The sequence below is a fragment of the Gymnoscopelus braueri genome, assembly GCF_963280865.1.
Source record: "Gymnoscopelus braueri genome assembly, chromosome: 16".
Classification (NCBI taxonomy): Eukaryota; Metazoa; Chordata; class Actinopteri; order Myctophiformes; family Myctophidae; genus Gymnoscopelus; species Gymnoscopelus braueri.
The window spans coordinates 4,892,544-4,905,590 of NC_137616.1; the positions used below are offsets into that span (position 1 = coordinate 4,892,544).

The following is a 13,047-nucleotide window of genomic DNA, read 5'->3' on the forward strand; positions in this document are numbered from 1 at the left end:
TTTATATTTGGTATTTTTACTCTTATTCTTACTACTCTTATTATTTATTTCAAAGGAAACTGCAATTTGTGGAGAGACTTGCGCAAAAGAATTCCACCCACTCATTCATCCATCTTCGACCGCTTATCTGGAGCCTACATTTGTATTAAACAACAATTGGACTTGAAGCATTTTTGAAGTGAAAGGCTGCTATTGTTTTGTGCTGCTGAGGCTAAAGTAACAGGATTATACAATTCAAGTATGTATCTGAAGCTCTTATCTACAGTGATGTACAATGAATGAGCAGGTAGGGGTTGTTGGTGCCTTGCTCAAGGACACATCCACAGGAACCACATGAACCTTGATAATATCATGCTGGAGGTTGAGGGAATAGAGCCTTTGACAAAACCTTTTGGTCAAACTGTTTTTATTGTGTTTAGTTTGTCTCTTAGGAATAGAATAGATTAGTATATAAGAGTTGTTTTATCTTCAAAGTATGACCCATGCATTCCTTCCAATAATAGATAGATAGTACTTGCCATATTTTTGCCCAGACATTAGTCCATTAGCAAGAGTTTTAAAAGGTTTCACAGAACATTCAAAGCCACTGGTATGAAAACAGCAACACATCCAGTGTAACATTAATTGGTAGAAAAATAATTAAATACATGGTAATCAATACTAGATCAATCAATATGCATGATATTAATAATTGTAAGTGAGGATGAGTGAATAGAAACTTTGACAAAACCTTTGGTTAAACTGTCTTTAGCCTGCTTTATTTGTCTGTTAAGAATAGAATAGAATAGATAAAGCAAGTAATTACATGTTAGACCATTAGCAAGAGTTTTAAAAGTTTCATAGGACATTCAAAGCAACTCGTATGAAACAGCAACACATACTGTGTATTATAAATGGTAGAAAATTACTTAAATGATAATCAGAAATAGCCAATAGGACAATCAACTTAATATTTATAACAGACAGTGATGGGACCAAGTCAATATTGTGTAGATAACTCATTTAGCCTTTATGGAAGAACTTTATCGATGTGAGCAAAAGATAAGCTACATTAGAATATATAAATGTACATAAGCTACATTAGAATATACAAATATATAAGATACATTAGATTGTATAAATATATGAGCTACATTAGAATGCAACTGAATATAAATATATAAGCTACATTATAATGCTACTGAATCAGCTGCATTAGAAGGATACTGAAATGTTTGCTTCAGAAACATGGAGGTTTAGTGAAGGCATGTGCTTAACTTTGTGGAGACAATTAATTTGCCTATTCTACTAAAACACATGGAGAAATATTTACAATCAATCATGTTATGCTATGTAAATAATCATCTATGATTGATGGGACAGCAGCTGTACAAACCCTTAGTTGGTTTACTACGCGCCCTGGTGGACAAAAAGCTTTTCACACTGATAAAACCTTTAGGTACACAATATATCACAACAAACAACCTATGGTTACTAAGAGGATGAGTATTGATCCAGGGTGGTGGAGTTTACTTGTCACATAAATACAATAGTAAAACAAGTGGTGTGGTTGGTTGTTGTTTTTTAGAAATTAAAATTCCTTGTTTACAACTTCAAAAAATCTTGATGAAGCTGTTAACCAAGATGCTGTTTTGTTGAAAAATAATTTATATGTACGTATAAAAGACCAGTGGTTCTCAAAGTGGGGTCCGGGGACCCCCAGGGGTCCTTGGGGGAGTACCAGGGGGTCCCCAAAAAAAGTAGTTAATATAGCGTCACAATAATTTGAATCACTTTAACCATGTTTTTTTTATACTTTGGCTTTTCAAAAATAGCAGATATACAGTACAAGCTCATAGCGATTGTAGATCTGCTTTTGTGCAAATCTTTGAATGAAGGACACTCCATTTTTTAAGCGTACATTTTTAACTAAAATCGTTGCTTCTGGTGGTCCCTGGCAAAAAACATTTTTTAGATGGGGGTCCGCAGCCAAATACATATCAATTTGGGGGTCCTTGGGACGAAAATGTTTGAGAACTAATTGGTTTACATAATGGTTTTGCTCTTTGAAAAAGTCCTGACATTTATGTTTCTATCACCCTGGTGGTCTGTGTTTGTGAATCCCAACAGAGCAGGTATTAACTGCTGTGGTCAACGTTGAAGAGGTCGGTGGTAGTTCTGCTAGTGTCCAGCAGAGGCAGTGGGGGCCTTTACCGTGGCGTAAGTAACTGTATCATCATCAGGAACCTATAAAAATACACAATAAAATGTAAACAAAAGCAATGTATCCAAACACAATAACACAGTGTCACTCACATGTACATCACCACACAACACAAGATGACAAAAAATGCAACACAACACACAGATCAACACTGTGCAATTAAACAACACAATACATCGCAAAACAACAGTGTAACATTCAACAACATAACATGATGCAAAATAATACTACAATATCCTAAATTCACAACAGCTGAAGATGAAAGCATCACACAACACAACACAACACAACACAACACAACACAACACAACACAACACAACACAACACAACACAACACAACACAACACTAATGACATGATGTAATACAACACAACACAACATAACATAACACAATGCAGCGCATGAAACATTCATTCCTTTAAGCAGTATTGCAAACAACAACATTAGCTTAAAAAAGCTAATATTGTTCATGTTACCTTTGCCCTCCTAGTAGTGTGGTTCTTGTTAGAGTGGTTGATTGACACATAGGTGAGGCCCTCATCAGGATCAGCCTGCACAGTCTGACAACATGGTTGACATGAGGTTAACACTTTTATATCTATTATATTCTACTGTAGACTATTTATTCTCATTCTACTTTTCACGAGAAACAAAAAACCGTGTCAGAGCGAAATGAAATTTGTGTCTCCATCTAAAGGACACTCCAAACCATTGATCAGTGGTGGAAAAAGTATTCAAATGTTTTACTTAAAGGTAGGGTAAGTGATATTTTTTGGTTAAAACAAAAAGTATTTTGTTAAAAGGTTAAAATACTATATTCTGATAGTAATCATTGCTATAGAGTGTTTTTTCAGTAACAGATGTCTCCATGTCTCTCCAGCTCTTTAATAAACAGAAAATATTTTTTTCGGTAGGTGTCAAAATCTCAGCCAATCAGGAGAAAGTACCCATTTTTAAGCTTAATTTGTATAGTGTTCCAGTTCCAATTTTGTCTGCTCATTTCTTAGTGTCATCACTTCCAATTCCACTTGTTTAATCTGTATCCTGATTGAGTTCTCTGTCCTGGTTGGATAAAATTGGCAGGGAGACTCCTAATACTGAACAAACACTCTATAGCAATGAGTACTATCAGAATATAGAGCTATTTAACACTTATTTTAACCAAAGCAAATCACTTACCCTACCTTTAAGTTAAAGTACCGATACTGCAATGTAGAAATACTCTGTTTACAAGTAAAAGTCCGGAATAAAACATGAACTGAAAATTGGAAATACCCCAGTAAAGTAAAAATGACTTGAGTAAATGTTACTTTACACCACTGCCAATGATTCACCATGCAACTCCTTGCAACCACTTGCAACCATTATCCCCAATGGCCAGTGCAGGATTAACGGGAGGGCTTTAGGTGCTGAAGCACAGGGCACCAACCTTGGGGGGACACCAAACGGCAGGGAGAAAGTGAAAGAAGACTGAACTAGCGCCGACATTTAGAAGCAGCGGCTGCTGAAGGAGTGCTAAAACGGTGAAATGCGCCGGTGAAGCGTCAATCTTCCGCGCAGAACCCCCCCCCCTTCTGACAAAACGGTCCCATTCTGTCATGTCTCGCTAGGACGCGCCTCACTAGCCAACACACAAGAGGAGGTTGAATGAACTGAAACCAGCGCACCCCGAAACAATATGTAAGGAATTGATTGCATGAAACAATCGCCTGTGCGTCCAGTCTCAATGTTGGTAAACAAATAATTGGTCTATTGCACCATATGTTAGATATTGAGTTACGGATCTACTATATCGTTGCTGTCGGGCAGAAACCTCTTATCTCCACATTGGTTTTTCCCCTGTAAATTAATGCCGTACTTGATCATACTACAGCGTCACACAAAAGCGCCTAAAGTAGCAGATCCACAAGCTCGAAACGCAGCGCTCAATACAATTCACTGACACAAAACTTCCTAAAATATGTACCTATTTTGCAAAAATCAGAAAATGGATGAAAGCATTTGTAGCAGAATGTATACAAGTTAAACATACAAGCAAGCAAACATAAAAAAAAACGACATTTCAAAATGTCAAAATGTAATTGGTGCGGTTGACATTAAAACTGTTTTGTTGCAAGGAGTTGCGAAGGAGCCTTCAGGACTAAAATAAAGAAGTAAGCTGCATGAAGGTCACCAAACGTAATACCATGTGTTGACATATTGATGGAGAAATATTTCCATTTGTGGTGTTGCTGTTGCTGTGAAATCCTGTGTGTTTATTTAATAATATATAATTACACAAAAGCATCAAAAGTAGCTGATCTACAAGCTTGAAACGTGGCAAAGCACGTTTTGAGCGTGTAGATCTGCTATTTTTGCTATTTTTGCATTTGAATCATGAAAAGTAACAGTTTTGGACATAATGAGGTTTCCATCCGACAGAGACGATATCAAACTTATATAGTGCTTTTCTTGGTACCGAAAGAAACTTCAAATAAGTAATACAAATGTATACCCCTGTGTATACTCTCTACGCCTTAGAGAGTATACACAGGGGTATACATTTGTATTACTTATGTGTTTTTTTAAAAACATATTTTAGTGGTAGATCATGGCTTACAAATGGAAATAAAATGTGCTCTTGGGCTTGAAAAGGTTGGTTACCACTGCTCTAAGGTATTCATGGATACATTGAACACTGATGATTTTACTGTGCAGTTACAGCAACACGTTTTGTTTGTTAGATGTTGGTGTGCCGATGAGCAAGCAATGAAAATACTGTTGACTATTAGCATTTTGGCACAATGGCACAACTAAAGAACATTAGGCATTATATTCTGCTATGTTGTTTGGAGGATACAATTTTGTTAGATTTTCACAACACTCTATTACACAGTACCTAAAGTAGGATAATGAATCTGTTATAAAATGCCAAATAATCATTTTTGCTGAAGCATTATAATTCAATTAATATATTTGGTTTGCAGACATGTTTGATTTTGACAATGTTATTACTCACACTATTGCCATCAGTTGGTGTCTGGCTCCCTGGGAAATCAAAATCACATTAGAATTCAGAATATGATTATGTTTTTAACCCATTAAGACCTGAGGCTGATTCTACAAATGTCTTCTAAATCCTAACAGTTTTCTGAAAAACTTATGTTGCTATAATATCAGTGTTGCATTAACATTTATATGTCAAGGACCCCCAAATGTAACATGTTGTTCCAGGGACCCCCAGAAGCAAAGATTTGAGTTAAAAAATGCTTACAATCATCTACACTGTATATATTAAAACATTTGCACAAATGTTCACGATTTTTCAACAATAGCAGAAGTGACGAGCTATCCCTTTATGAGCTTGTATATCTGCTATTTTTGAATAGCCAAAGTATAGAGGAATGCTTTTTAGCTAAAATCTAAAATGACACAGATGCTTTCCCGGTCTTAATGGGTTTTAAATGCGACAAAAATCAGACGCGAGACCATGCTCACCTTTAGCTCTCTTCCTGTACATGATGATTAATACCATGGCAACCAGTATCAGCAACACACCTCCACCAACAGCCACCAGGATGAAGGTCAGATCTGCAGGAGGCACAGCAGGGGACGCTGTCTTCTTAACTATAGATTGAAATTAAGAAACAAAAATAACAAATTCAGGACAATCACAATGACAGGACAATGTACATAATACAGTATGTACATTATTATTATATTTACACACATCCTCCACCACACATGATACAACCTACAGCTATCCATAGTTGAGAGCCATGTGGTGACCTTGACCTTTGACCACTGAATAGACCCCTTAACAGACGAAGTCACACTGATAACAACCAGTATGCGCGCGCAGGCCGGCACCAAATGAAACCCATTCTGTCATGTCTCGCTAGGACACACCTCACTAGCCAACACACAAGAGGATGTTGAATGAACTGAAACCAGCGCACCCCGAAACAATATGTAAGGAATTGATTGCATGAAACAATCACCTGTGCGTCCAGTCTCAATGTTGGTAAACAAATAATTGGTCTATTGCACCATATGTTAGATATTGAGTTACGGATCTACTATATCGTTGCTGTCGGGCAGAAACCTCTTATCTCCACATTGGTTTTTCCCCTGTAAATTAATGCCGTACTTGATCATACTACAGCGTCACACAAAAGCGCCTAAAGTAGCAGATCCACAAGCTCGAAACGCAGCGCTCAATACAATTCACATACCACTGACACAAAACTTCCTAAAATATGTACCTATTTTGCAAAAATCAGAAAATGGATGAAAGCATTTGTAGCAGAATGTATACAAGTTAAACATACAAGCAAGCAAGCATTTAAAAAAAACGACATTTCAAAATGTAAAATTGAAACACATGCAACTTCTGCTTTCTATTTATATATTGCTGTTGGTTGATTTTGTCATTAGGCCTACGTCACATTGTTTTGTTATCACACACCATTATTCTCCCGTCTCGGCATTATTCTCGGCGGATGAATGTAAGCTACTGCTTACATTCATCATACTTGATTATAAATACTTGATTCATTAAAGACCTTAACCACCTGGCACCTACATACCGTATAATTTTAATGATATGCATTTTCAACATATGAAAGTAATATTTCCTACCTGAGGCCGTGACGGTATAATCAATAGATGTATGAACTCGTCCATCTCCACTAGTCAGCTGACACCTGAACACCTCACTGTTATTCCTCTTCTGGGGGATCTTAATGGTCACTGTGTCATTGCATTTCTCTTCACTGGTTTCTTTACATTTGTTATCATCCTTATCTATCCATCTTAGAGAATATCTACAATTTCCAGACAGTTTATCTCTCACTATAGAGCAGGATAACAGCAGCTGGCTGCTGCTGGGATCCAGATCTGTCCCTGGTGACGGTGTTTGAGATACTGAGAGAGAAAACAGAGTGAATATTAGTTCAACATTTTGGCTGAAGACACAATGTTTGATTTCAATCAAAACGTCTAAACCAAATTCAGTGGATTGAGAAAATGGAAAAGAAGATACTCACTGGTGAAGAGAGAGACAGAATAACGTACTTTAAAACCCCCATCGCCTTCAGGTCGGCAACTGTACTGACCAACATCCTCAACTGTGAAGTTATTTATAACCAAAGAACAGATTCTTTCAACTCTCAGTCGCTGTGCTCTTGCTTTGTCATTTATCAATCTATTATTATCAATCTTCCCTTTATCAACTAAAACTAGAGTAGTAGGAGAACTGTACCCATTAAAAACCCATTCAGCCTTGTCACAATCAAGGTTACAAGGCAGTGTGACTTTTTCTCCAACTCTGTGGTAGACATATTTGTCCTCTTGTCTGGTATTTGCTGATGGATAAATGACAATGATAATTGATCATTATTGCATCCCACTAATACATTTACATTCATATGAACATTTTAGATAACTTGTCCATATCAACCAATGTTCGTGTTGTTCAATGTTTAACCTCCAAAATCAACAACTAACAGTGAGGAATGTAAAGTTTACCCCATTCAATCCGGGAAAGCATCTGTTTCATTTTAGATTTCTTTGGGCTATTCAAAAATAGCAGATATACAAGCTCATAGCACGGTATGTATTTGGCCCTGGACCCCTATCTCAAAATATTTTGTTCCAGCGACCCCCAGAAGCAAAGATTCGAGTTGCAAATGTTCACTTTAAAAATATATATTCAAAGATTTGCACTAATTCTCAAGATCTTTCAAAAATAGCAGATCTACAAGCTCATAGCGCAGCACTTGGTGCTGCACTATGAGCTTGTATATCTGCTATATTTGAGTAGCCAAAGTATAAAATAATGGTTAAAGTGGTTCAAATCTAAAATGACAGATCCTTTTCCGGCCGATTCTACAAATGTTTTCTAAATCCAAACAGTTTTCTGAAAAACTATAATATTAATTAATTATTAATTAAAAGCTATAATATCAGTGGTTCTCAAACTTTTTCATGTCAAGGACCCCCAAAATGATGTATTTGGCCGCGGACCCCCATCTCAAAATATTTTGTTCCAGGGACCCACCAGAAGCAAAGATTTGAGTTCAAAATGTTCGCTTTAAAAATATATGTATATTCAAAGATTTGCACACATTTTCAAGATAAAAAAAAAATAGCTTGTATATCTGCTATTTTTGAATAGCAAACCAATATGCTATATACAGTATATAGCTAAAATCTAAAATGACACAGATGCTTTCCCAGTCTTAATGGGTTAAGTATGAGTTAAGTTTCAGAGCCACAAGCACAGATCAAACTATTGCTCCTTTGTCTAAGCAGAATTACATCATAAATAGATAATAGATGTGTGCAATATATCACACATGGATAGGATCAGTTGTCACATTTAAAAAGGGTGGATACATTTTCATATTGTGTTGAACACTGTATGTGTGGTATACTTAAATGTAATGTACGTAAATGTACTAAATGTGTAATATTTAAATTGAATGTATTCTCACCTGGCAGATGAAGCAGTATTGTCAATAACAATGTGAATTCAGTCCATTTGAATTCAGCCATACTTCACTTTCTATACTCTCTATTGTTCTGTTGATCTCTGCTGTCTGTGAACCATGTGTCTCAGTCTTAAAAGGAGATGTACTTCCTGTGATTGACTTCCTCCTTGTTATTACATCTATTTTCTGCTCTTGTTTAACCTTATGTTCACACACACACACACACACACACACACACACACACACACACACACACACACACACACACACACACACACACACACACACACACACACACACACACACAGACACACAGACACACACACGTAGTTTCTCATTTGCTTATTTTTTGTTCACATGGAATCTTTTGCTGTGAAAGTGGGCAGTAGCCTACTTAAGGTATGACATCAGCCATTAGGCAACAGGCTGACAACGGCCAGTAGACCTTAAAAGGAAAAGACAAGATGGTAATGAGGCAGCTAGTAGGCTACAGTGCGTAGAGAATGTTTTATTAATGTACGTTGATGCAATGTACAGTTCTTTGCAGGATTTTCCAAAAATATGTTTCTTATATCGTAGCTTCAGCTATTATTTCTTACTGGTCCATTTTAACACTGTAAGCCAACGGTCACACCGCACTTTTATTTGACCTATGGGGCGGAATCTGCCGATGCTTTGGCAATGCAAATGCGTGGATTCATGGTCTTGCGCATCTTTCACTCGAATCCATGCATGCATTTGCATTGACAAAGCATTGGCAGATTCCGGCCCATAGGCAAAATAAATGTGCGGTGTCAGCGTGCCCTAATAGAGAAACAACTGGCCAGCTCATAATCTTGTTTACACTCTCAAGTGCAAACATTTTGTGTCACTGCTGCATTACATCCGTATCCGCTTTCCCTTGGCCTGTTCCAAGCTGACCTCTCTCATTTAAAGTGCAAGTGTCTAAAAGCCCCGCGACACCTGCTATATAGGCAAGGCAAGTTTATCTGTAGCGAAGCGTGCTTGTATGTGCTTTACACGATTCCTATCCTGTGGTACAAGGCCCACTGGTGGTTCATGAGGATACCACAAGTGGAAACAAAAATACCACAAGTGGGCCTCTAAATAATTGGCAAAACACATTTGAATGAAAATACATTAATATTAAAATAATGTAATTGTTATACCGATTAACAGGAACTTAAAAGGATACTACGGAACCCAATTAGTTTGTTGATCATTAAAATTATGCTCTAAAAATGCAAGCGGCCCACCCATCTGACCACTGAAGTGGGCCCTGATCCAGAAAAGGTTGAGAACCTGTCACGATCTGCGGGGTCCCGCGGACCCACGATCTGCCCCTATATTGGCTGCCCTGTCCCTGTCATGTGCTACTGTTGCCCTAACCTCGTGTCACCAGACTTTCCGCCTCGGAGGAAAGTCTGGTATTCGTTCTAAAACTGGTCGTGTGATCCGGTTTCGAAAAAAGGGAAATCATGGTTCCGGTGGTTGGTTCGCATTGTTTTTGTTCCCCACACAATACGAATCAATAAGTTTAGTCTCGCTAGTCGCGCTACGAGTTAGGATAAAATATGAACATTCCAAACTATTATTATACCAAAAGAAACAAAACAATTATACCAATTTCAACCAATGTTAAACTAGTGAACTAGTGGAATCATTTTGGAGGTGCACGGCACCGGAGGTTCCGGTCGTGGGTTTCGGCCGCCTGATGACGTAAAGTTATTTCCGTCCAGACCGGATCAGAAACCCAAAAATGGTATTGATCCCAGGCTACTGTTGCCCTGTGGTGACTCTGCTCCTGCTCAGCCCCTCCCCCCTCTCTGTGCGGCCTGATTGTGAGACTGGTTCCACCTGGGTTTCCCAGCGGTGACTGTTTGCACTAATTGGTAGACTATGGATATTTAATGGGTCTGAGTGTTTTTCTTTATTGCTTGTTCGTCGTCGATGTATCCCGGGAGTTTGTTCTACAGTGTGGTTATTTAAGTTACAGTTCTGATCCCTCTGTGAAGTTGCACTTCTGTTTATCATATTTAAGTAAAGCGTGATTCTACTTCAACTCTTGGTTTCCTGGCCTGGACCGCTACCTAGGCTCAATGTAGCCTGACAGCGCGTTGCGGGTTTGAGTCCCGATCCCTATGGCCTTTGCTGCATGTCACTCCCCATCTCTCTCCCCATTTGCTGTCAGCCTACTGTCCTATCCATATAGGCATAAAAGCCCCAAAATAAATCTAAAAATCTAAAAACTCTTGGTTTCCTGTGTGTTCCTGCATAATGGGCCTTACCTGTCGCTGAGTCCTATCCTGACACTGCTTTACACAACAATAACAAAGTATTAACTCTGAGGAGTGCAAATTACGCTGGACAATTTCAACGCTTATATAACTTGCAATTAGGGCGCTCAGGTGGTGCAGTGGAACCCGCCCACCACTGTGGAGTCTGTGGGTTCGAATCCATTGTGGTGCATCTGGCTTTGCCGAGCATCTATACGAACACAACTGGCCCGGGTTAAGGGGAGGGAAGCCAGGGCGGGGAGGCTGATATTGGTCATTGCACATACTCCTACGGGCTGGTGTGACATAGCCTGGTAAAGCCCCTCCCTCCGGAAAATCTCATTAAGGTTTCGAGGCCTATAAGGCTCGAAGCCTTATTGCATCTCTTGGCTTTCACTATTCTTCTTCCGCCGTTTTTGGCAGTTCTGGCCTAACCGCGTGGTCACTTTTTACGAAACTCGGCAATATGGTACAGGGCTATGCCAAACGGCGAAGAAACGAAACTCACAACTATCGGCCAAAGGGTGGCGCTATTTTACTCAATTGACTTTGAACAGGTACAACTCATGCCCTGTTTGACCCACATCCATGACACTTCGATACACACATGCGTCTCCTCATGCCTAACAACTTTCACACTCTGACTTTTGACCTCTGACCTTTAGATCTCCCACCATTTCGAATTATATGAAAAGCAGTAAAAATCTATAGCTTTCTGGGATCTTTGAGCAATCTGCACGAAACGTTTTACACATGAACTTTGGACCTATACCGACAGACGTGAGCAAGCGGATTTTCCATAAGTGAAAACGTTAAGCTTTTATGAGCCAATGAATATTGCAGTTTTATGAAAATTATTCGTCTGCCCCTAACACATACATGCAGACTCACATTTGTTTGAAACTTCGCAATATTGTAGAGGGTCATTCCAAGTATCACTGAAACCAATCTTACTCCAATTGGTCAAAGGGGGGCGCTATAGCAATTTTTTGAAAATGCAAACTTTAAACAGACAAAAGTCATGCCTCGTTTGGCCGACAGCCGTGAAACTTGCTTACACATGTGCCTTGACTCATGAGGAACATATCTATCACTTTGACCAGTAAGCTCCGCCCTTAGAATGTCTGCAATTTTGAGCAGTTTGAAAAACATTTAAACCCAGGATTTCTGAGCAATTTGCGTGAAAGTGTGTCGTGTGTGAAGTCCCTTTTCACCAGTTCAGGTCAGTTGGTCCAATAGCTTGATCGCTTAATCGTTTGTCTTGAAACCTCAGGGTCGCCTGTTCAAATTCCACCTCATGCAGACTTCATCTCAATTGCATTGCACACGACATGACTATCAATGAATAAACTTGCAATTGTTAAATTAAACGCTTATTGAGAGTAGTTATTTTCAATGTATGACGTATTTCATTCCCACTTTTGTTTTGTTTTGTTGGAGTCTCCTTTTTCACTGACTAAGGTTGTGGGTGAATAGCTTGATCAGTTCAGTGTTAGCCTCATGTACCAGAGGTCCACGGTTCAAACCCCACTCATCACAGTTTACATTTCAATTGCATTGTACATAACATGACCCTGTTAATTCAGACATGTGCAATTTTTAAACAATAACATGAAATGCTTTTGAGAGTAGTTGTTTTTTATGTATGACATACTTTCTTGTGAAAATAGCCGATCTACAATCTCACACCTTTTTAGATAGCAACGCATTGTGAGCTTGTAGATCGACTATTTTCACTAGTTTCCATTCCGAGGACACAAAAAAAAAATCTTTATTGGTAAATGTTTTGTGAACCAGTGATCTAGACTAGTTAGCAAAACAGAGGCTTGGTTCATAACGGACTGAAAAACCTATAGATATCAACAGACACCATCAGAGAGGCCATATCTCTAGCTCCATGAGAATAAAGGCAGCTTGTGAATCCATAGGTCACTGGTTCAATCCCTGTCCCCAACAATGTGTTGAGGTGATCATCATTTGGAATTCCCCATATTCCCATGGATTGGATCCACCCCTCTCACTCATCACCAATCACACCTGTCACATGCACAGTACAATTTTTAGGTACTTTTACTTTACTACTCTACTCTACTA

The 13,047-nt window shown here is 38.6% G+C and overlaps 1 protein-coding gene across 2 annotated transcripts; it reads right to left on the bottom strand.

Moving 5' to 3' along the window:
* Positions 1–748: 748 nt before the first annotated feature.
* LOC308103224 (uncharacterized protein) lies at positions 749–8,793 on the bottom strand. Of its 2 annotated transcripts, none has more exons than XM_080453125.1 (7): positions 8,681–8,793; positions 7,232–7,549; positions 6,825–7,109; positions 5,682–5,810; positions 5,203–5,231; positions 2,681–2,755; positions 749–2,226 (listed from the first exon to the last, which is right to left on the bottom strand). In XM_080453125.1, exons 1-7 carry the CDS (start codon positions 8,739–8,741, stop codon positions 2,161–2,163), a joined length of 963 nt encoding a protein of 320 aa, XP_080309251.1. In that variant the 5' UTR covers positions 8,742–8,793; the 3' UTR covers positions 749–2,160. The 2 variants fall into 2 exon arrangements, with proteins under 2 accessions (XP_080309251.1, XP_080309250.1); XM_080453124.1 differs by having other exon boundaries at positions 2,681–2,764.
* Positions 8,794–13,047: the final 4,254 nt, after the last annotated feature.

What these genes read in the sequence shown, in the direction of transcription:
- LOC308103224 (XM_080453124.1), bottom strand. Translation starts at nt 8,741, where the DNA reads ATGGCTGAATTCAAATGGACTGAATTCACATTGTTATTGACAATACTG. An exon ending in TTATACCGTCACGGCCTCAG is followed by an intron (nt 5,811 to 6,824) that starts GTAGGAAATATT and finishes TTCAATCTATAG; the next exon opens with TTAAGAAGACAGCGTCCCCT. An exon ending in GTACAGGAAGAGAGCTAAAG is followed by an intron (nt 5,232 to 5,681) that starts GTGAGCATGGTC and finishes TTGATTTCCCAG; the next exon opens with GGAGCCAGACACCAACTGAT.